This window comes from Buteo buteo, chromosome 26 (genome assembly GCF_964188355.1).
Source record: "Buteo buteo chromosome 26, bButBut1.hap1.1, whole genome shotgun sequence".
Classification (NCBI taxonomy): domain Eukaryota; kingdom Metazoa; phylum Chordata; class Aves; order Accipitriformes; family Accipitridae; genus Buteo; species Buteo buteo.
In genome coordinates this window covers 2,816,145-2,836,560 of record NC_134196.1, presented here as the reverse complement: position 1 = coordinate 2,836,560, position 20,416 = coordinate 2,816,145, and the positions used below count along the sequence as shown (strand labels likewise).

General features: G+C 37.8%; 1 protein-coding gene across 8 annotated transcripts in view; it reads left to right on the top strand.

Moving 5' to 3' along the window:
• TMPO (thymopoietin) overlaps window positions 1-20,416 on the top strand; it is a 23,597-nt gene extending 3,181 nt beyond the window's left edge. Inside the window, exons 2-11 of one of the 8 annotated variants that reach the window (XM_075058033.1) lie at window positions 6,494-6,620; window positions 8,276-8,434; window positions 9,990-10,090; window positions 14,927-15,046; window positions 15,151-15,246; window positions 15,810-15,920; window positions 16,833-16,922; window positions 17,005-17,070; window positions 17,230-17,324; window positions 18,578-20,416. In XM_075058033.1, the coding sequence (XP_074914134.1) occupies window positions 6,494-6,620; window positions 8,276-8,434; window positions 9,990-10,090; window positions 14,927-15,046; window positions 15,151-15,246; window positions 15,810-15,920; window positions 16,833-16,922; window positions 17,005-17,070; window positions 17,230-17,324; window positions 18,578-18,869 (1,257 nt within the window). In that variant the 3' untranslated portion in view covers window positions 18,870-20,416. The remainder of the gene's footprint in view (window positions 1-6,493; window positions 6,621-8,275; window positions 8,435-9,989; window positions 10,091-14,926; window positions 15,047-15,150; window positions 15,247-15,809; window positions 15,921-16,832; window positions 16,923-17,004; window positions 17,071-17,229; window positions 17,325-18,577) is intronic. The other 7 variants (XM_075058035.1, XM_075058034.1, XM_075058037.1 and 4 more) reach the window with 7 other exon arrangements.

Below are 20,416 nucleotides of genomic sequence, written 5' to 3'. Positions count from 1 at the left end.
AACTCCAAACCAAAAAAGCTCCCAAAGCCCAGCAACAACAATCAATCAAAAAACCAAACTGATTTGGGAGTGAAGACTCCCTCTCGCTCTTGGGGTAGGTGAATGAATGCCAGATGCATAGAGGGAGAGGTAGAAAAGGGGGAGAATCACTCTTGGAGGAAAGAAACGGGTACTTTGGAATAGAGAAGAGCAACACAGGTGAGAGATGTCACCTCTTTCTTCTTGAGTTTGTGTTTATTCAATAGTAATACTGGCGCAACAGTTGCGAGTGCTTAACCTTTTGTGTGCCTGCCTGCTGAAGTCCAAGTGCCTTGCACGAGTGAGCAATCCTCTGGGTTACTCGAGTCCCGTGAAAGGATTGGGATCACAGCCAAAAAGCAGTCTGTCCTTACTTTATGGGCGTAGGCTGTCGAGGGTGCACAAAATGTATTGTTTAATACGGCTTTTACTGTGGAAAACGTATCGTGGCCGGGATACCCCGTTGGCCCGAATAACGGGCGGTCCTGACTTGTAAATCCCTGCAGTGACCGAGTGGTGGCGGAGCCTTCCCCCGTCCCTGTGGGAAGAGCAGAGGGGTACGACCGACACCCCCTCTCCCCGAGCCTGCGGTGTGTGTGCCCGTGTGGAGGGGCTAGGGGGGCTCGACTTGAGGGAGTGCTCCTGTTATGTTCGAATCGGTGCCTCACTTGATCTGTCAGCTGGCTTGTGGATGCCGAAGCAGGGGAGAGCAGTGTGTTTCTCAAAATGGATATGAGAAACAAGTTCAAAGGAGTATTCTGAATATCCGTGTTGCAGTCATTGAACAGGCAGGAAAGCTAAACCAGGTCCCTTGATACTGACAGTTAATGTTTTGACGTTGCTGTAGTCATTAGTAATTTTAAACTGCCTACACTGTCATTTTAGTGCTCTTTTTTGCCGAAGTTCTGGGAGTTTGATAATGCATTGAGGTGCATGTCTTCCATTGATATAAGCTGTGCAGCGATGAGACAAAACCCCATAGTTTTAATTCTACTACAAATTATGTCTTTTAAATCCATCGCTCTTCCAGCACTCACTTCCAGAGCTCACTTTGGCTATATACTCTTAGCAGGAGAGGAAAAACTTTTAAAATCATGCTTGTTTGGGCCTCAGTCTGATAATATTGTCTGGAGGAGCCAGCTTCTCCAGCTCTGCTAATGTTTTTGAGCAACTTTTTTTTTTCTAAGCTTATTTAGCATAGTGGTACATGAGGACAGTGGCTGGTATGTGAGACACCTTTTTGCTGCAGGGGGAACCATCTGCATCTGGATGCTCCTGGTCCTGGTTAGTTATGGGCTGAATATCAGGACAGATAGCTCAAAGGAAAAATAACTATGAAATAGCATTTTTTGCCTCTTTAGGAGCATTGTTTTAAAGCACATACCAAAAATATCATCTTGACACTGTTGCCAAACAGGAGCTTTTCAGAGCTCAGAATGTGTAGGGTTTTATGACTTAGCTTATTGGTGCATTTCATGTTCTGGAAGAATCTGTTCTAAAACACACTGAGTGATGGTTTTGACCTTTAAAGTGATGATTTGAAAAAGATTGGTCAGATGTCTCCTCCTCACATCTGTTAATGAAGGTATAATGAGAGCATCTGGACCTGAAAGGCCTGTTTGAAAGGTTATAGAAGAGACCTATCAGGTAAAGAAGTTTTTTTGTTTTAATCAAGTAGCCAAGTAAATGAAGAGCTAGCTTCAGCTCTTTGTGGTCAGAATGGTGTGGTAGTGATAATATCTGTAGCTGAGGTAACTGTAAGGTTTCAAGCCCTTCCCTATTGGAAAAGGGAAGGTAATAGTAAAACTGGTAGTTTATGAAGGTTAGGAGTATGGAAGGTAAAACTGTACACTCCAATATGTGAGAGAATGTGAAGCATATATGCAGCCCGGTGAAGGAAGAGAATCTGTTCAGTGTTTCCTATGTGGCTGTGTCTCTTAATTATGATGTGCTGTACCAGTGTGACCCAGAATACAGATTAACACCTTTGTGGCCTTTTAAATAGCACTCATCTGCTGTCTGGGTGACAGCTGTGGACAGTAGGGGTGAGGTGACTAATTCCCACTGCAGTGAGAAGTCCTGCCATGCTGTTCTGCACCTTCAGACTTTCTGCAGTTCTAGACTCATGAACTAGGGAGATATGCTTGTTAAGAGTGCTGGTGTAATAATGGTGGTTATAGTTAAATAAAATAATCCCATTGAAGTAATTTTTGTCTAGCAGTGCATGTCAATTGTTCAGCAGGGACACATACACAAGCCAGATCTCCAGGTCAGCATTCAGCTGATTGAGCCATGAGACCATCTGTTAGTTTGGTTTCTTGATTTGTTTTTTGTTGTGAATTTTTACTCTTTCACTTAGGTTCTCTGGAAACAACTCTTCATTATGCAGCATTCATCTGTTTTCAGAGTGGGTACATTGCCTTAACTGAGTAGCACGGAATTTAGTGTCTGGGGGTTGGAGGGGGTGGAAGGGTTGAGTACTCCCCAGTCTTATGATTTAGGACTGTTACCATACATAGGCTTGGAAATTCTAAGTCTGGCACCTTTTTAACTAAGGTTAAAAGGTAAAGAATTCTTAAAGTTGCATGTATCAGTATCTCTGAATTACTGCTGCATAATTTCCTTTCCATTGTTTATTTTGTCTGTCCTGTAGCTTTTGGTAAATATTGTCTCGAGGTGTTTGAGGTTAAAAAGTTCAGTAGGACTTGGTTTAAAAAAAAATAATTCTACTGCAGGAAATGTTTGTGTATGATAAAATAAAAAGTGCAAGGGGACTAGAGACCTCTGTATTTCACAGTATAAGTCTATTATTTAGACTTGGCATGTGCAGTTCCTTATCTCCCCCTCCCCTAAGAGAAATACAGTTATTTGTTACCAGAGAGGACACTGTACAAACTGGAAAATTAAAGACCAGACTGTTGGTGTGGTTTGGGCTTTCTTAGCCTGTCTTAACCTCATTCAGAGAAATAGTAAAGAAGCCCTGAGCCTTTCTGCTTGTAGTGATGAAGCTGCACCTGTTTGGGATTAAAGACCTTGAATGTCCTAATGTAGGTGCCATTTAACTTGGGATTTTAAAATGCTTCTTTTGGTGATGTGCCATAGTTGTCTGTTATATTATTTAATGGCTTCTTCAAGATGTTACATATGGTTGTCTTTGGTGGAGTAGTGCTAGAGCTAGTAAAGGTACCCATAAAGATTGTCTGATAAATTGGTCTGTAGCTGATGGACTTCTATTCAGCAGGAATGCCAAAGATGAGGTAAGGGATAGCTTCCAGGTCTGAATTCTCATCACTTGCATTTGCTGCTCCTCTCATTAGTGAAAGAAGGTGAAAGCTTTTTGCTGTTGAGAGATGACACTCTGAGAAGACGAACTTCTCTTATGCTCTTGTTTTCCTGTGGCCCTAGAGCGAGAATGCTATGTGGGAGACCCATGCTTATAATTCACTTCAGTACTAGTTTGAAGGGTTGGGTCCTAGTTAATCTGAAACTGAGCCTGACAGATACCACTACCAAATTGCCACCTCTTTGGTGTGAACAAATCTGTCTCAAGTGAAGTATCCAGATCCTCTTCCATCTTCTGTTTTCTAGAAAATGGCAATGACTAGAAATATTTTTTTAATGCTGCCACCTCTGGATGGAATGAGAAAATCTTCAGATAAGGATCTATTGGTCTGGGTATAGTGTTGCAAGAATATTTTCATTACATGCAAAGTAGTCAGCTGCACCACCTTACTTCAGCAAATCCTGGTGTTTGCCACAATTTCATTTTAAGCACTTCACCTCTGTACCACAGTAAGACAACTTTAACTTTACTAGTGGCCACCGGACCAGGGAAATGTGGGTGTGGGTTTTTTGTTTGTTTTGTTTTAATTTGCAATGATAAATTTTAGAGCTAGCTCTTTTGATCTGTCTCACAGGCTAGTCCCATGGATAAGTTGTGACGATGCATAGAAAGTATATTGGTGCTTTATACTATAATAGTAGTGGTAATTAAAGCTAATGTTGTTGCTGAGGTTAATGCTGTTGTACCACAGCCAAGGTACGGAAGAAATTCTTCTTTACTGTCTGATGCTTCTAGGTATGGATCTTACAGTCCAGTGAGTGGTTAAATGGCAGCTTTCTACTTGTACAAGTGACATAATTTGCTTCTGCTTTAAGGAGAGTAGTTACTCAAAGGTAAAGGTTGAAGACCTCACAGAACACAAGGTAATCAATGCATCTGGCCATATTATTGAAGAACACAGATTACCTTCAACTTTTCATCCTCTCCCTGCTCTTTTTCTCTGCTGAAACTGACTATTCTGATGGTCTCAATGTATGGTAATACTGCAGGAAAAAGTGAAATAGTACTTGGAAGAAAAAATGTACCAAAGATCCTATGAGATATGTAAGTTTACTTGTGTTAGAGGATGGTATTACACATCAGTTGCAGTTAGATTTCTGGTAGTTAAGATTTCTGTAAAATGTCTAGTAGGGTGCTGAGTAGTTCTTCTGGTGTATGCTCTTATAGTGTCTTCTGTGGCCTCTAAGTGATACAAAGGCAGAGATACATTAAATTAGGTTTCCAGTTTCTCTAAAGTGCCGTTGGAATGTTGATTTCCTGCGCCATGGTGGTAGTTTTCTTCTGAAATATGGAAGTAGCATCTTGGCATCTGCTTGGTGATGTGTGCAAACACCGGAGCTGTCAACAGTCTAAACAGATCCCAACAAGAAAACCCAGCATGTGTTTTGGAACTCTTTTCCACTGTTTGGACAGTTCAGTAGTCCAGAAAAAAATGCACTGAATACAAATTTTTTGTTAATATGATACCCAACTTGAAATAGTGTTATGAGCAACACATTCAAAAGTAAATACAAGTCTCCTATAGCTGCAGATTGGTTCTTTTTTGTGTACTAGATAAGTAGGCTCAGTTGCTTCAAAAACGAATTGGATTTTTATGTGATAAAGGAATAGAATTACTGATAAAGTGAGTTCTAAATCTGTCATTAGTGAAATCTGCCACTTTAGTGATCCTGTCCTTTCTTCAGAATGCTTGGAGTCTATATCTTAGAAATAAGAAATAGCATGAGCTCTTGGAGATTCTATTGCTTTTCAGCAGCTGATTTTAAGTTCATCATGCTGGGATTTTCACAATCCAAGAGTTAGAGGAAAATAATTTAATTGGGGAGTCGGTTATATTTGGGAAATCCTCATGCAGTCCCTGTTTAGCTTTAAAATATTAAGACACTTGAGGCAAGACCAAGCTTGCATGCAGACCAGTATTAACTGACATTAATGGCTAGGTAGATAATGTTGACTCTTACCAGTCATCTTATAGCCTTTTAGTACTATTTTACTAAATACAACAAGAAAAATAAACCCTGTTAACTGTGAGTGAGTGTTATAACATATTTGTATTTGGAATTTTAGTCTTTGGTAAGTACCAGAAAACCCAGATAGGCCCTCTGGGCAACCAAGTTGAGAAACATGTGAAGTGTAGAAGTTGTATCTGTTTATATCCTACAATTTTGAGATACAGATATGACTTACTTCAAAGCACTATCAAGATCTTTCTTAGTTGAGAGCAAGCAGATCCTAAGCATATTTTTTTCTGTCTTACCTCCTTACTCTCTTGCAGATCTTGGAGCTTGAAATGTCTATTGTAGTAACAAAGGCTTCCCAAGTTGAACAAATGTTATGATCACTCTGTTTGGATATAGCGGAAACTGCTAATTTAGGAGTAGCATCTTGGCAGATTATTTTGATAACCATCTGTATGTGGTGGTGGTGTGTTGCCAACTGTTCGAGTAGTGTTGCCAGAGTTGGGTTTAGGATTTGTTAGAGCTACAGTAGCAGAGGCCTAAGCAGACAGGCAGGATCTTGAAAATTTGAGGGTGTTTCTGGTTTTGCCTTTCCTGCACTCGCTTTGTAACATCCTGTAATCTTACAGAGAACACCAGGATAAGTGGGAATGGGGATTTTGGGAACTTGGTTGAGAGGGTGTAGATACTGCAGAACTTGTTCCATGTCATTAGAGGAAGAAGCGTTGACCTACTAGGTAGAAGAAAAATGTGAAGAAATGCCAATGGAACATAAATATTTGTAGCTTAGTATAGTGATGGTGAAACAGCTAGAAGCTTACCTCTCCGGTCATAGGAAAGAAATCCTCTCCTGTTGTATACTTGAACTTCAAATTAAAACACAGGATCAGAATAGTGAGTAAGAATTATTTTTTTTTTTTTAACTATAAAGGAGGCTTGTAATGGGTATTTCCTTATGTAAGTAGGAAACTTGTGCATGTTTGTTTAGTAGGTGTAAATGTTTGAGGTGTTTCACGTAGGCTTTAGTGGTGGTGATGGTGGAGAATATAATTACTATTCCTGGTTTTATATGTTCAGGATTCTAATATATTCCTGTTACCTTAGAAGAAAAAAAAAGATGTGTTCTGTATTAATTGGCAACACTGTCTCTTGTTTCTCCCTTGCACACTCACAGAAGGCCACAAAGAAAACTGACAAACCCAGGCCAGAGGAGAAGGATGACCTAGATATAACAGAGATGAGTAATGAAGATCTTCAAGAGCAACTTGTGAAGTATGGACTAAACCCTGGCCCAATTGTAGGTAGGTCAACTGAACTAGCAAATATTCATCTGTTCAACATATTTCTCACTAAGCCTCGGTTCTGAGTGCTAAGCTTCTCTGATACAGTTACTTACTAAGTTTAGTACCAATACTCTTGCAATCCTACTTCCCACTTAATATGCTTTCATTGAACTATTTACAGTGGGAAGACTTGAACCACTGCAGTGTAGGCAAGTCCACAGTTTGTTCCTCTTGTGTTCTAGGCCAGCTGGAGATATTGAACTTCTGCTCTGAAGCTGTGTATCCGTTAGTTAAAGTTCAGTGCTGGGGTAGTTAGGTCTTCTGATACAGAGGTTGAGATCTGGGGCCTGCTTAAATAGAAAACACTTCTTACATAATAACCTCATAGCATTGAGAGCAGAATGAGAACAGAGAACTTCCCCTTCCCTAGAGCATTTCCTACTCACTGCATTGCGCAATAATGTTTTCCTTTACTAATATTTTTTCTGGCTCCTTGAACCTAGCGTTCTATCCTGCATGCTAACTTATCTCAGGAGAAGTCTTGACCTCAGCTTAATCTTCTGCCTTGGGCACTCATCTGTGAAGTGGGATCAAAGCTCCTTGCCTTTCAAATTGCACACTAAGCCAATGGCAAAGGACTTTGATTTCACAACTCTTCAAAAAAAGAAATGGTTGCCTGTAGTGTGCTGAGCCTTTTGTGGAATGTCCTTGAAATCCTGGGTGGATGGAAGTGTCAGTGATGGAGCCTGGAATCCCATGTGTATTCAAAGTCATGCATAATATTTTCTGCTAGCTGTTTCTGTATGCCTTCTCATTCAACCTATTAACCTATTCCTCTTGGATAGTGCTCAAATCTTCTGAAAAATTCAAGTACCTATGTAGTCCACTGAAAAGATGTTCAAATTTGGTCTAAGTAAAAGCCTTAGTTCTGGATTCTGTTTCTTGTGAGAGTCTGCCACTTCTTTTTAAGGGTGGCTTCCTCTTATCTGAAATCTTCTAAGGTTAGACTTTTCTGCAGCTAACGGCTCAGGCACCAGTTAACCTCTACAGATTTTTTGCCAGCACAGTCCTGACATGGAAGTATGTGCTAGCCTTCATACAATTTAGTTTTAAACAGCTGTCTTCCTAGATCAAGCGAGCCAACCTGAGGGCTAGGTGCACCAAACAGAAGTTCCGTTGTTGCTGCTTACTTGCACCACCTCTGATCCTTATTGGACTGAATTTGCCAACAGGGTAAAGGTTAAACTAAGGGGGAAAGAGTGCTAATTCCAGGGTAAAGGGATTAAGAGGATAATAGTGGAATATGCGTGGAAGCTGTCGCTCTTGCAATATCAATCTCCCTAAATTTTCTGGGAGGGCACAACAACTTGTATATTGCCCCATATGAAACAAAGCACCTAAGAAGCAGGTAAGTTCCCTTTTTATAGGTAAATGCTTGTAACTTTCAGTGTGCTAAGAGGTCTAAGTTTATCTTAAGAATTCTCTTAAACCAAAAAGAAGCCTTCGAGGTAGAGTTATATACCTAGAGGTGTATGCTTTGGGCCATACAGATGGATTAAAAATAAAAAACATGCTTTCAGAGATTCCCAAGGGATATATAACAGCCGATTTCTAGCAGTCAACTCAGGAAAGATGAAAACTGTATCTTTAGCATGTATCCTTCCTTGTTACAGCTACTACTAGGAAACTTTATGAGAAAAAACTGTTGAAACTGATGGAGCAAGATCCAGAACTGAAGGCACCTGTACCTCTCCCAGTGATTTCTTCAACTGCTGAGAACACCAGACAGAATGGAAATAATGATTCTGACCAGTACAGTGACAATGAAGAAGGTAAGACTTGAGGAACTTGCCTGTGAACTATTCAAATTATACATCAGTAATACCTGCAGTAGAAGAAAAACCTAGAGGGCATAATCTTCCTGTTAGGTGAGGCTTTAAGATACTGCTCTAGACCATGCAAGTCATGTACTTGATCATGCAGTACTACCACAGTGATCCAGGTGCCTGTTCTGGGAAGGGAATTTTTTGCTACCAAACTGTTCCCTTTTGTCCATTTTCCCCAGATTGGAGCCTGTAAATCTGATAGGTAGGAGACCTGCATATTAAGTGTTCCAGTGTTCTTTGTACTTCATCTTTAAGTGCAAGTGCAATTTTGTCTTACGGTGCTCACAGTAGTTATTTGCTGTGGGATAGCGTATGAATGTTTATTTACTAAAATTCTGTACTTTTTTTTGTTTAATGTCTCTCATATATGACTCAATCCCTTTTATGCTTTGTTCCTTATGGACTTAGTTTGGGGTGGCTTGATTGATTGGTCTTGGGTGTGGGTTTTGCGGTTTTAATATCAATTTTATATCAAAAAAGTACAGGGGTGGGGGAAGTGGAACCTAAAACACACCATCATACATCTTAGCAAAAGTAAAAACAGTGTAGGCTTTAAAGAGTGTCTTGACTGGAATGTTAGAAGATGCTTATTTTCTGTGGCTTGGTTTTGGGAGTGGTTTTTTTGTTTGTTTTTACAGGAACTTCCATGGAGTTAGGACAGAAAGGGTTGAAATACAACTAGGGACTCAATGGATCTCCCTTATATGCTTGGGCTTGTGTTTGAACTTTAATCTCTTGCACTTTTTGGGGGAAAGCGATGTTAGAGATTTATTTATTTATTTATTTTTAGGGCAGCTAAGAGCCCAATCACAACTGACAACTATCTCCTTATTCTTACATATGCTTCATCTAATTACCAAACTGTCCAAACACGGGGGTGGGGATGGGACCTAAACCAAACAGACACTTCCCTCTGCCCCAAAAAAAAAAAAAAAAAAAAAAGGTTTCTATAAATAAACTCTAAATATGTTGGTGTAATGCTATTAGAATTTTAGAAAGGGGGTGGAAATAATACATTCTCTTACTGGTAAGATGACTGCTAACCACTCACCCTTTGGCATCAAAAAGGAGTTTATATAAAAGGGCCTATTTTAAAGGAAACAAAACTAACAGCCTAAACAATGTTGAAATGCTTCAATACCCTTACTACAATCAATAGTATAATGGTACTTTGGTTAAAATAGTTGCAACTTGATACCAGTTTCTAAGTGGAACTGCTGGATTGGTCAAAGCATAACTGAAATGTAAGATTTTTAGGACAAAACTGAAGTACTTGGGTCAGTGGTTTAAAATAGTTTTTAAGGTTATTCTTCAAAAGTCTTTGTTCTTCTACATTCAATGGAGAAACTTACCTGTAACTCACAACTTTTTAAGGAAATGGTAACTCATAACAGAGTTATGTTGCCTCTTAAAATGAATTTTTATTAAAATACAATTGATTTAAACTAGTACAACTACCAGTATGTATTATAGAAACTAGTTCTATTAAAACTGGTTACAGATCCGAAGACTGAGCTGAGGCTTGAGAAGAGAGAACCATTGAAAGCCAGGACGAAGACTCCAGTAGCACTCAAACAAAAAAGAGTTGTTGAACACAACCAGGTATGTTTAATTTAGTGGCATCTGGAACAGCTGCTAACTGCAGGTGATGTGTTCACTAAACACCTTACTACTTTTAACATAATCACATTTGACTAAGTGGGCTATGCTGTTTTTTAAAAGTTCTTTCAGAAAGCCTGTTCTAATACAGCATGAAAATGTTGTGAATTAACTATAGCTGCTGGTTTTAGCCTGTCTGATAACATTCAAAGTTATGGTCTCCTAAAAGCTGTTTGTCTGACTTGCCAGCTGCTGCAGCACCTCTTAGAGAAAAATAATAGGCAACTTTAACAAGTTTAGTTCTGGAAACTTGACAGGTTTTTAAGTCAGATGGGTTGATGTCATCGTGTTGGATGTTTGTAAACAACTTGATTCATAAAAGAAGCAGTTTCTCAAAAAAAAAATTGGAAAAAGGTTGGGGTTTTTGTTTTTTGTGTTTGTTTTTTTAGAAATGGTTTTAAATATGTATACATACATCCTATTCCTATCTATCTGGCTTGATATCTATAGATACATGTATGTGTTTTGAATACATCTGTTTAATGGCTGTGGTTTAAATATAATGCATGTAGTAATGTACTTCTGTTTACACCTATATTTATATATATAGAAGTGTGTTTATGTGTGTACACACATGGACTAGCTATCTATATAATATTTTTTTCCTCAACTTTGCTTGTAGCAGCAGTACTAGAGTAGACATTAATGTGTTGGAAAGCTTCTCCTAAGAGGAAAAATAAATAAATAAGAAGTTTAAATCTTGCTGTATGTATCACTTGTCCTTTACTTATAAACAATATTAGTTCTATTGTCTTGGTGAAAGAGGGATTTTACAGAAGCACCTCACGTTTTCAGACTGCTGGCTGAATACTGGATTCAGTAGTTGGTGGCTCATCTGTCCTTGTGATGTGACAGTGTCACTAAATACCCTGTTCCACAGCTTAGGTTACTTAGGATCTTTACAGTGTTATTCATCTGAGCAATAACTAATGGAGTTGTGCTACAGTCAAGGACTTGTATAGAAAACGTTCAGTGACTTGAAATCCGTCCTGTTAATAGCTTGATGTATTTTAGCAGATCAATTACTTTTCTCACTACTTACACTAAATGCCAGATACTTCCTATTTAGATAGTGTGTATGTATGTATAAACATGCTTTTGCTATGGATGTCTTAAAGCAGGTAACATGCTGCTATGTGAGCTTGGGTAATACAACACAGTTATGGAGATCTGTAGCTAGTTCTGCTTATTTTTAATTGGATTTTTATGGTACAAGCTGAACAGATTTCACTTCTACAAATCAAAACACACACTTAGTTCAACACACAAAATATTCCTTAATTTATTTGGACAACTCCTGCTCAATGGTCTTTATAATGGGCATCTGAATCTTGAGGTTCTTGTATTTAAGGTTTACTTTTTTCTAAATTGCTGTGCACCCAGAAATCCTTGCCAGCCTCAGTGTAACAGAGGTATTTAATTCAGCTATCAACAAACAAAGCTTCCTAGTTTTCAGGAACCCACTTACAGAATAAAAGGGAAGAGATACAGTGATGTATTTTTGTGGCATTTCAAGTGATGAGCGCTTACTCAATTTTTGGTCATCTAATTTCACTGTAATAACATTAGGTCCTTTCCATGTTTCGTCTTGAAATCTTTTATATGTGCAGTATAGATGCAATATGTTGTTACCTGCATATTTTAATTACCAGTAGTTAATCAAAGCAATATCACTTAATCAAAAAATGATCTAATTTCAAAAGGATACCAAATTCTTTAGTAACTTGCTCTCTAGCTTGTTAAACCTTTTACCTTTCAACTGCTGACTGCTGTATTTAAAACAAACAAACAAAAAACCCCAAACCAAAAAAAAAAACCAAGACCCAAACCCCCCCAAAACACCCCACTGACAAAAAATTACAGCCGCTTGAAGCCAAGAACAACTCAATGTTTTTGGCTAGCAAATATATCATATATTTTGCTGAGAACAAAAGTGGAAGGTGGGAAGATGTGGGTTTTTTTTTTTCTTTCCCTCTTTCTGTGAAATTGGATCTTAAGTTTGCAGCTACTGTGTCAAGTGACCATACTTATTCTGCAGAATTATATGGGGCTGTTGTGCAGTGTGTGGCATTGGCTCAAAGATTATGAGGCTCTGAAGAGTGGTGGGGCTGAACTGGTTGGTAGAGTGGTGCGAGCAGACTTATTAGTCACTTCTAGGTCCTGTGCAGCACTAGTCTTAGTCCAGATGTACACAGCTGAAAATATTGTCTGTCATCTGGCATGGATGGATGTTGCTGTTCTCTTAAGAGTGCGAATAGATAGTCTTGAAGCAGGTTGGCACAAAAGAAATTGGGTGGGGAGGTTGAGCAGGCTTATGGGTCTTATCAGTCAGTTAGCAGTGGAGGGCTAGATGACTTTCAGCTCCGCTGTTTGTGCTTAACTGCCTCATCATAGTGAGCTGGAAAAGTTGGAAGAAAACCCTAATTCGAATGCCCCCCTCCAATCGGGTAGGTGAATATAGAATTAGAGTTCAAAGCTGGGCCTAAGGCCTCACAGTAAATGGTGCTGAACAGAAAGAGGCAGGCTAAACAAAGTAAATGTTAAGGTCTCCTAGCAGTGTAGAACTGCTCTCTCTCATTGAGACTTTGTGTAGTGACATTCTGCATGTGCTGTGTTCCCCTACTCCTCCCTGCATTTTTTTGACTACCTGTATAGCTGGGCTTCTTAAAAATAAAACATGCAGTGTTGCAGCTGCTGGCATACAAATTTCAAGTGGCATACACCCAATAAAAAACTTGGTAGGTAATAGCTGAGGTAAACTCATAATCCATAGCTTCACTGCTCATGATTAATATGACAGTTAAAAGCACATTCTGAATGGTACTTGTGTACCACACCATTGTTGCTTTCTCTGGTTATATGCAGGGTGTTGGTGTACCTAAAATGAGCCTTACATTCTGATAGGGTTTAATTAGTTCAGATATTTGTGGGATAAGCAGACAAGGCATGCTCAATTGACATTGAGGATGACTGTAACTGTAGACAACAATTTTTCTTTTTTTTTTCTTTTTTTCTTTTTTTTCTTTTTTTTTTTTAATTTTGTCTGTTGAATATGCTCTGCTGGGTCTTCTGCTGTTTTTTTTCCTGGACTTTTCATGCAAGAAAAAAACTTGAAACTTGGTACTTAAAACACATGACTGACAAGCATCTGAAGAACTAGGGAGAGAGGTGGTTACTTACTGAAGTACTTCTAACTCTTCATTAGAAGAAAACTAGTTCCTAGTCAAACAGCCTGGGGCAGGGGAGCTTTCTATTAGTAGGATGAGGGAATTGCCTTACTGCTTTCTTGAGTGGAACCACTCTGAAATTAGTGTTTTTCTCTAAGCTTCTAAGGAAGAACACCTCTCAAATAGAAAGTGTATAGGGGTGAGATGGGGAGCCATGAGTGAAGGTTGCAGGTTAAGCTTTTCTTAATAGGGAAGGGAAGCCAGTGTCTGGTGAATATATAAAGAGGGGTTGGGAGATCTTTCATCAGAAGTCTGTTTATATTGAGTATTGGAGACTTAGGTTGAAATCTACAACTCTATACGAAACATCTGAATCTGTTTGGACTTGAGGTCTGTGCATAAATACACATCATTTGGCTTTCAAAGTATTTCAGTGACTTTGGAGTAAAGCAAAACGCTTGTGCTCCCTCTGCTGGATATGTAGCAGCTGTAATACAGGCTTAAGAGTCATAAAGCTGCTCTGCTTATAGTTTCACTGGAGTAACTTTGAAGATACAAGTGGGGAATGGATAAGGGCATTGTTAGACGTTTTTTTCCCCTCTTGATAAATAAATGCTTTCCAGCCTGCTCTCTTAACACATTGTTTTGGGGCTACTACTGTTCCAGTGAAGTTATGTCTGCTGTTAGACCTGTAACTGACAGTTGCACCAGTCTCTGTAACTTCCATCAGCACCAAGTGTAACTTCCAAAAACTTGGTAATACATAATTTCAGTATTAACAAACTAATAATTTTTATTTTTAAACTTAACCAAATAAAAAAGGAAAATCTTGTATATAATCTAGAAGAAGCAGACCCTCATCTCCCTTTCCCTCCAGGTCTATGTTTGGAATTAGTTTTGAGGAGGATTTTTTCTTTGAGCATAAAACTTGCAATAAGGCATGGGGAAGGGTCTGTGTTTATTAATGGCTATAAAAGTTTGGCACTTCATGTTGTTACTCAGATTTGTAAAGATCTGTGTCAGGCTTGGTTGTTTAAACCTACTGTTGTGTGAAAACTGTGTGAGTTTCATCTCTGTATGTGGAAACTTCTAATATTAAAAAACATATCCCCCCTGTGGCTGGAGATTAGTTCCTGTTGAAATGTAGGTGACTGTGCCTAAACCGTTCCCATCTCTGCTTGAGAGAATAGACCCCTGTCTGGGTAGAGAACAAGGTGATGCTTTCTGCTTATGCTCATAGATTAATTTTTTTGTGTAGGCAGGTAAGGTAATAGGCCTGGAAGATAGCATATCTGCTGTCCATGACTTGATGTAACTATTTGTAGCATTAGTTACTTCACTCTATTGCAGTGAGCAAATTACCAGTTTTTCCTGTTGTGCATTATCTAGTCAGTTCTGTATTTGAATAATAATGTGCTCTAACGTAAGTATTGTGGTCAACACTATTAATCTAGCTAGCTATTAATTATTGAATGTATTGGGATCCACTTTTATTTTTGATTGTAGACACACTGCTTCTGGTGTATGCATGCTATTCTGGCTTTTGGTTGTGGGTATCCAATGTTGAGAGCTGGCTTTCATGCATTTGATCATGTGTTTGATGCTTGAATAGACCTATTCTCAAGATGGAGTTACTGAGACTGTCTGGACAAGTGGATCTTCAAAAAGTGGACCTCTGCAGGCATTTTCTAGGGAGTCTACAAGAGTGTCAAGAAGAACACCAAGGAAAAGGGTGATGAGAGGCTTTTTACAATAGACAAGCTTTTTTTTCTCGCTGTTAGGGTCCCAGTGGCTATTTTATTCAATTGTTTTCTTTTGTTTGTTTTAAACAAACAGGTGGAAGCTACAGCACAGTTGCCTATAGATGATGCTGTAATATCAGAGAGTACTCCCATAGCTGAAACTATATTGACTGCAAGCAACGAGACCCTAGTAAATATGCTTAGTAAATTGTTTAATAAATCATGCAAGTGGTATTTTTCTGTAATATATCTTTACTGACAGAATCATTCTGTTTTGAACAGATAAAAGACTGTTTTAAGGAAAGTAAGACTATTCAGTAGTCTCTGAAACCACATATTTAGTATCTGTATTGACACCTAATGCTGTTCAGTTTGAAATGGGACTAGGTAGACACCTAGGTCCCATCTAATGTCTTTTTGGGGGGAGGGCTGAAAAGAACCACTTTAAAAGCTTAGATCTTTTCTTAATTTATTTAAGTACATGCAGAATATCTGCTTTTAAGTTTGGCTTTTCGTGTGAACTAAATAGCTCTTATGTTTCTAAATGGCTTAAAAGAAACTACTTGGAATGATAAGCAATGTGTTTCCTGTGCTTATTTCAGAGTATCTGTTACACAACTTTCTTGAGTTAACTCCTAACATGCATATGTTCAATGCACGTAAAGGTTTTGTTGTTTGGTTCTGCCACCTTCCCCCTTTTATTTTGTTTTTTTGTGGCTGATTCTGAGTTTGAACAATTTTGAATCTCGGCAGGTTGTCAATAGGGTGCCTGGAAATTTCAAGCATGCAGCTCCTACACTGTCAATCAGTGAACTCTCAGACATGCCCAGAAGAACACCAAAGCAACCATTGATGACAGCTGAAGTAAATAAATTAAAGCTTAGATTGCTCTTGCTTACTCTGTGAACAAGATCTTGTGTGTATGTGCTTACTGCTTAGTACAGAAGGGGTAGAGGAGATCGTTACCCAGGTGGCACTAGCCAAAATAAACTAGTGTTGTCACATGGCATAAAAGAGAGAATATAAACATATTTTTATCTTCCCCTTTAAGATTTGGGATGGGGGGGTGTGTGTGTGTGTAAATCCTGCTTTTTTCTTTTTTTTTTTCCTCTTTCTTTGTTTCCTAAGCCAAATATGTTTTGGTGTGTTATTTTTCCTTGTGCTGCTATTTTTCTGAACAAAATTTGTTGTTTTTTTTTTCCTTTTAAATTCTTTGAATAGCTTAATGATAGAATTGGGTTTTCTACCTTTTGATCTTGTAAATTAGCCTGTCCTGAAAAAACACAATGTGCCTTAATTTAGGGAATCAAATAATAGGATTACTATAGACCAAAAGCCTGAATTTAAAAAGCATCCATAGATTCCTGTTGATTATCAAGAAAGAAAATTATTCTTTAATGTTAACCTATTCAAGCTGCTGAAATTATATACCTCTTGGAGAACTGTCTAAAGCACTTGCAAGTATATGTAATTATATTCATGTAGTACTGTAATATTGTAGAATTTTACATTACAAGATAATGCTTGGCTGAATTTAAATGGAGTTCATTGCTACGTGTAGTTACTGTAGATAAAACTTGTATTAACAACCGTGAAGCCTATTTTACCAAAGGGTCTGAGACTATGAAATGTGCTGCTTTACTTATTTATAATGTGGCTGGAATGTAGACTTAGTTGTCAAATAGAAGGTTGTGGGAAAACTTGATGTTCTGTTTCAAACTGCTGAAGTTTTTTTTCAGTTAGTATTTTACTGTACTGTGGCATTGTTTATTACAGCAAGAAGAGACAGATTGCCCACATCAGTGCTTTTTTAATGATGTTGGCCACAACCAATCCTGTGATCTGCTCAACACAGCCATGATAGAGGTGATGGTTAAGTTTTTTTGATCATCTACATCATTGGCTGGCAGGTGTATTGTATTTATACAACGTATTCTTTATCTTAAAGGAAACTGAGGAGAGCACTGAATGCTTTAAGACGCCAAAAGTGACCAGACAGCTGCCACTAACAAAGGTTAAACTAACTTCTAAAACCCAAGAAGTAAACTTCTTGAATGTCACTGGGTGACTTGTTCATTCTTAAAATTGCACATGGTTATGGTCACTGAGATAGCTATGCAGGAGCTTTCTGTTTTGCGGTTTGTTAGGTCTATAACTGGTTTTGGTTTCCTAGGTGGAGGAGAGAACTCATACAGAAGAACGAAGAGTAGAAAGGGATATTCTTAAGGAAATGTTCCCTTATGAAGTCTCAACACCTACAGGAATTAGGTATTTCTAAGGTTTATGGGGGTTTGTTTCTTGGTTCTTGTAAACCTGTTTAAGCTGAGAAGTATCCTTTGTTTATATTGGTAGATTTCTGAGTAACAGTTTTGCACTCTGGCTCAATGGCAGTCGAGATGACCACCTAGCTCTTCTGTTCTATATACATAGTTTTGTTAGCCAAAATAGCCTCTTTATTTAAATTTGGGGTGGGAGAACAGGGTAGTAGTATATTAGGAATTATTACTGGAACTTCTGGACGTTAAATGTAAAGGGCTTCTCTGTGGTAATGGCTCACAATATTTAAATTTTTGGCTAGATGCAACTGCTTTAGGCCTGCTGTTAAATTAAGAAAAGGTCTCCCAGCATATATTTGAGCTTTCTTTTTGAGAGCCAAAAAGAATTTTCAGATACCCTATTTTTTTCCTTTAAGTAGCAGTCCTGTTGTAGTCAAAGATTACTCTTAGCATGAATAAGGATGGCACCTAGGAAAGGCTATTACACTTTTCTTTGCAACTTTGTATTTAAACAAAAATTGAAACAACCCTCCGGATAATTAAGCAATTCACAAAACTTTGTCCTGTTCAGAGAATAGAAGAAGTTTCCTTATATTAAGATGTGAAATCAACTCCTGTGTTTCCAACATGTTAATTATAGCTTCAATTTAAACTGCAGTTGCATAAAGTCTTACCATAAGGAGAATATATGGTACCAGTTACTACTACTGTGGTGTATCTGTTCTCTTGTTTTGAGGTCTTATCAGCATAGTTAAATCTATACCACTTTTTGAATAAAAATCATGCATGTTTGCTCCTTGTATATAAGGATTTTTCAATGTATGTGGGTTTCTTAACCCTTACTGCTTTGTCTCTGGCTCTGTGTATCAGCTTAGCCATCAGTAGATATTCTAATGGCCAGGGACAATATTAGGTTTAGAAATCCCAGTGGGGCTGCCTAAGTGATCATTAAAGATGCAAGCAGAGAGAATTCCTAGAGTCTTATTGCCAGTTATGATCCACTGATTATGTGAATAGGGTGAAGTGGCATGTGAGGTTTTTTTTTTTAAGGGGTGTTTGTTTGAACACTGAATTATTAACTTTAAAAATAGTAATGATAGACATGTTAGAGTTTGAGACAGATATTTGAGGTACTGCATTTACTAGAAATAATTTTTAGTTCTTTAATTATACTAAAACTTTCCTGTATACCTTAGATTGCTCTTTTAAATATGCAATATTTTAATTTTTTTTTTGTATTAACAGTGCTAGCTGCCGTCGACCAATCAAAGGAGCTGCTAGCCGGCCTATAGAGCCCAGTGACTTCAGAATGGAGGAAAGTTACTCTAAGTATGCTCCAAAATATGGTACCTCAACTGACATCAAGTCGGAGAAGCCACCAACAAAAAAAGAACGCTCCATTCCCCTGTGGATAAAAGTTCTTCTCTTTGTTGTTGTTTCAGTCTTCTTGTTTTTGGTTTATCAGTCTATGGAAACTAATCAAGGAAATCCTTTCTCTAAATATCTTAATATTGGCTCTCCAGGTGGTGCCAAATGAGTATGTTTCTGAAAGGCACACCCTATTGATCTCCTGTTTTTAATTGTAGAGATCTCTTCTGCCCTCTCATCGGCTCAAGGACTTCTTACAAATAATGTGATTGGATCCTGATAAATTGGATAAATGAAGAAAGATAATATTAAATGGACATCGGTAACTTTCTGGACTTTGGACTAGTAGGAGATCACTTTGCCATAGGAGTAACATTTTTTTAGATCTTTGAACTTTTTGTAGGCTTTATTTTTTTAATGTGGACATCTTTTAAATTCATTTTTGAGAAACTATATTTGTTTTTGCAAGAACTTGGAAGCTGAGAAGGGCAAAAATGTAGTAAAATGTGAAGCTGTGTTTTTAAAGCTTTTCCTTTGTACAGAAAAGAAGTTGTACTTTTGTCTCTATAAGATTATTGTGGAGGAGGATTTTAACACAGGTGATAAAGGGAAATGCATTTTTGTATGGATTTTTTCCAGTAACAATGTAACTGAATTTGATCCCTTTTAGGATGTTGGGAGAGTACAAGGACAACCTTTTCTGTAGATTTACTGTAACTTTTTAGTAAATGTAACTGTAAACCTGTTCGCATTTCTGTAAGAGTCTTAGTATCATATTAGTAACTCCGTTTAAGTGTAACATCATTTAAATGTATCCCTTCATTTTAGTGCTTAGTGTTGTAGGAGCAGGATACGAATCTAATTGGCAAGGGATGTCTTAGAGGAACTTATTTATTAGTAATATGTGTGGAAGATTAAAATTGCATCAATATAATTTGCTACTAAAATACTTTTTTGGGTCAAGGTTGTTATCTGAAGTAGTCTAAATTCTGACTTTAGCAGTGGTCTTTTTTCTTTTTTAAAAAAGCGAGGTCTTTCCAACACAGCTTTATGTGATTATCTTTGAATGTTCATGTAGAGAAGTATTCTCAAAACGTGAAAATTCCATATGAAGTTTTATTCTTGTATGAAGAGGGCATTGCTGCATTTTCTGCTACAGTTTCATCTTCTAAGGTGAGATTTACTACTTTCATGCAGTTGAATATTTTTCTCAGTGGAAGCATGCTGAAACACTCTATATTGTGTAACTTAGTTGAGCAGGCAGCTGACTTCACTACTACCAATGAAGAGTGATAAGCAGCAATTTTTAAAGTGAATGTATACATTTTGGTGTGCTTAAATCTGCAGCATACAGATGTTCAGTCTTACTGCTTGGTACAAGATCGCAATAAATCATACTACTTATTCTTAAAGTGCTACTTATAAAAAGCTGAGAACATTAGCTAATAGTCAATATCTTTTTACTCTAGGTACAATTATTGTGTAGACTATAGTTATGGGGAAGCTTTATTTTCCGTGAACTTTGGGACAAAAATGGTAATTTGTAGCAAAGCAATAGGTCTTTTTTTCTGTTAAGATTAATGTTTTTTTTTCCTTTTAATCTGCTTTTTTGAGTAATCCAAATAGCTAAACTTGTGTCCATCCTATAGAAAACTGTAACATAAGACATTCACTTTTGGTGTCACAATGCAGAAAAATAAAAATGATTTTAATGTG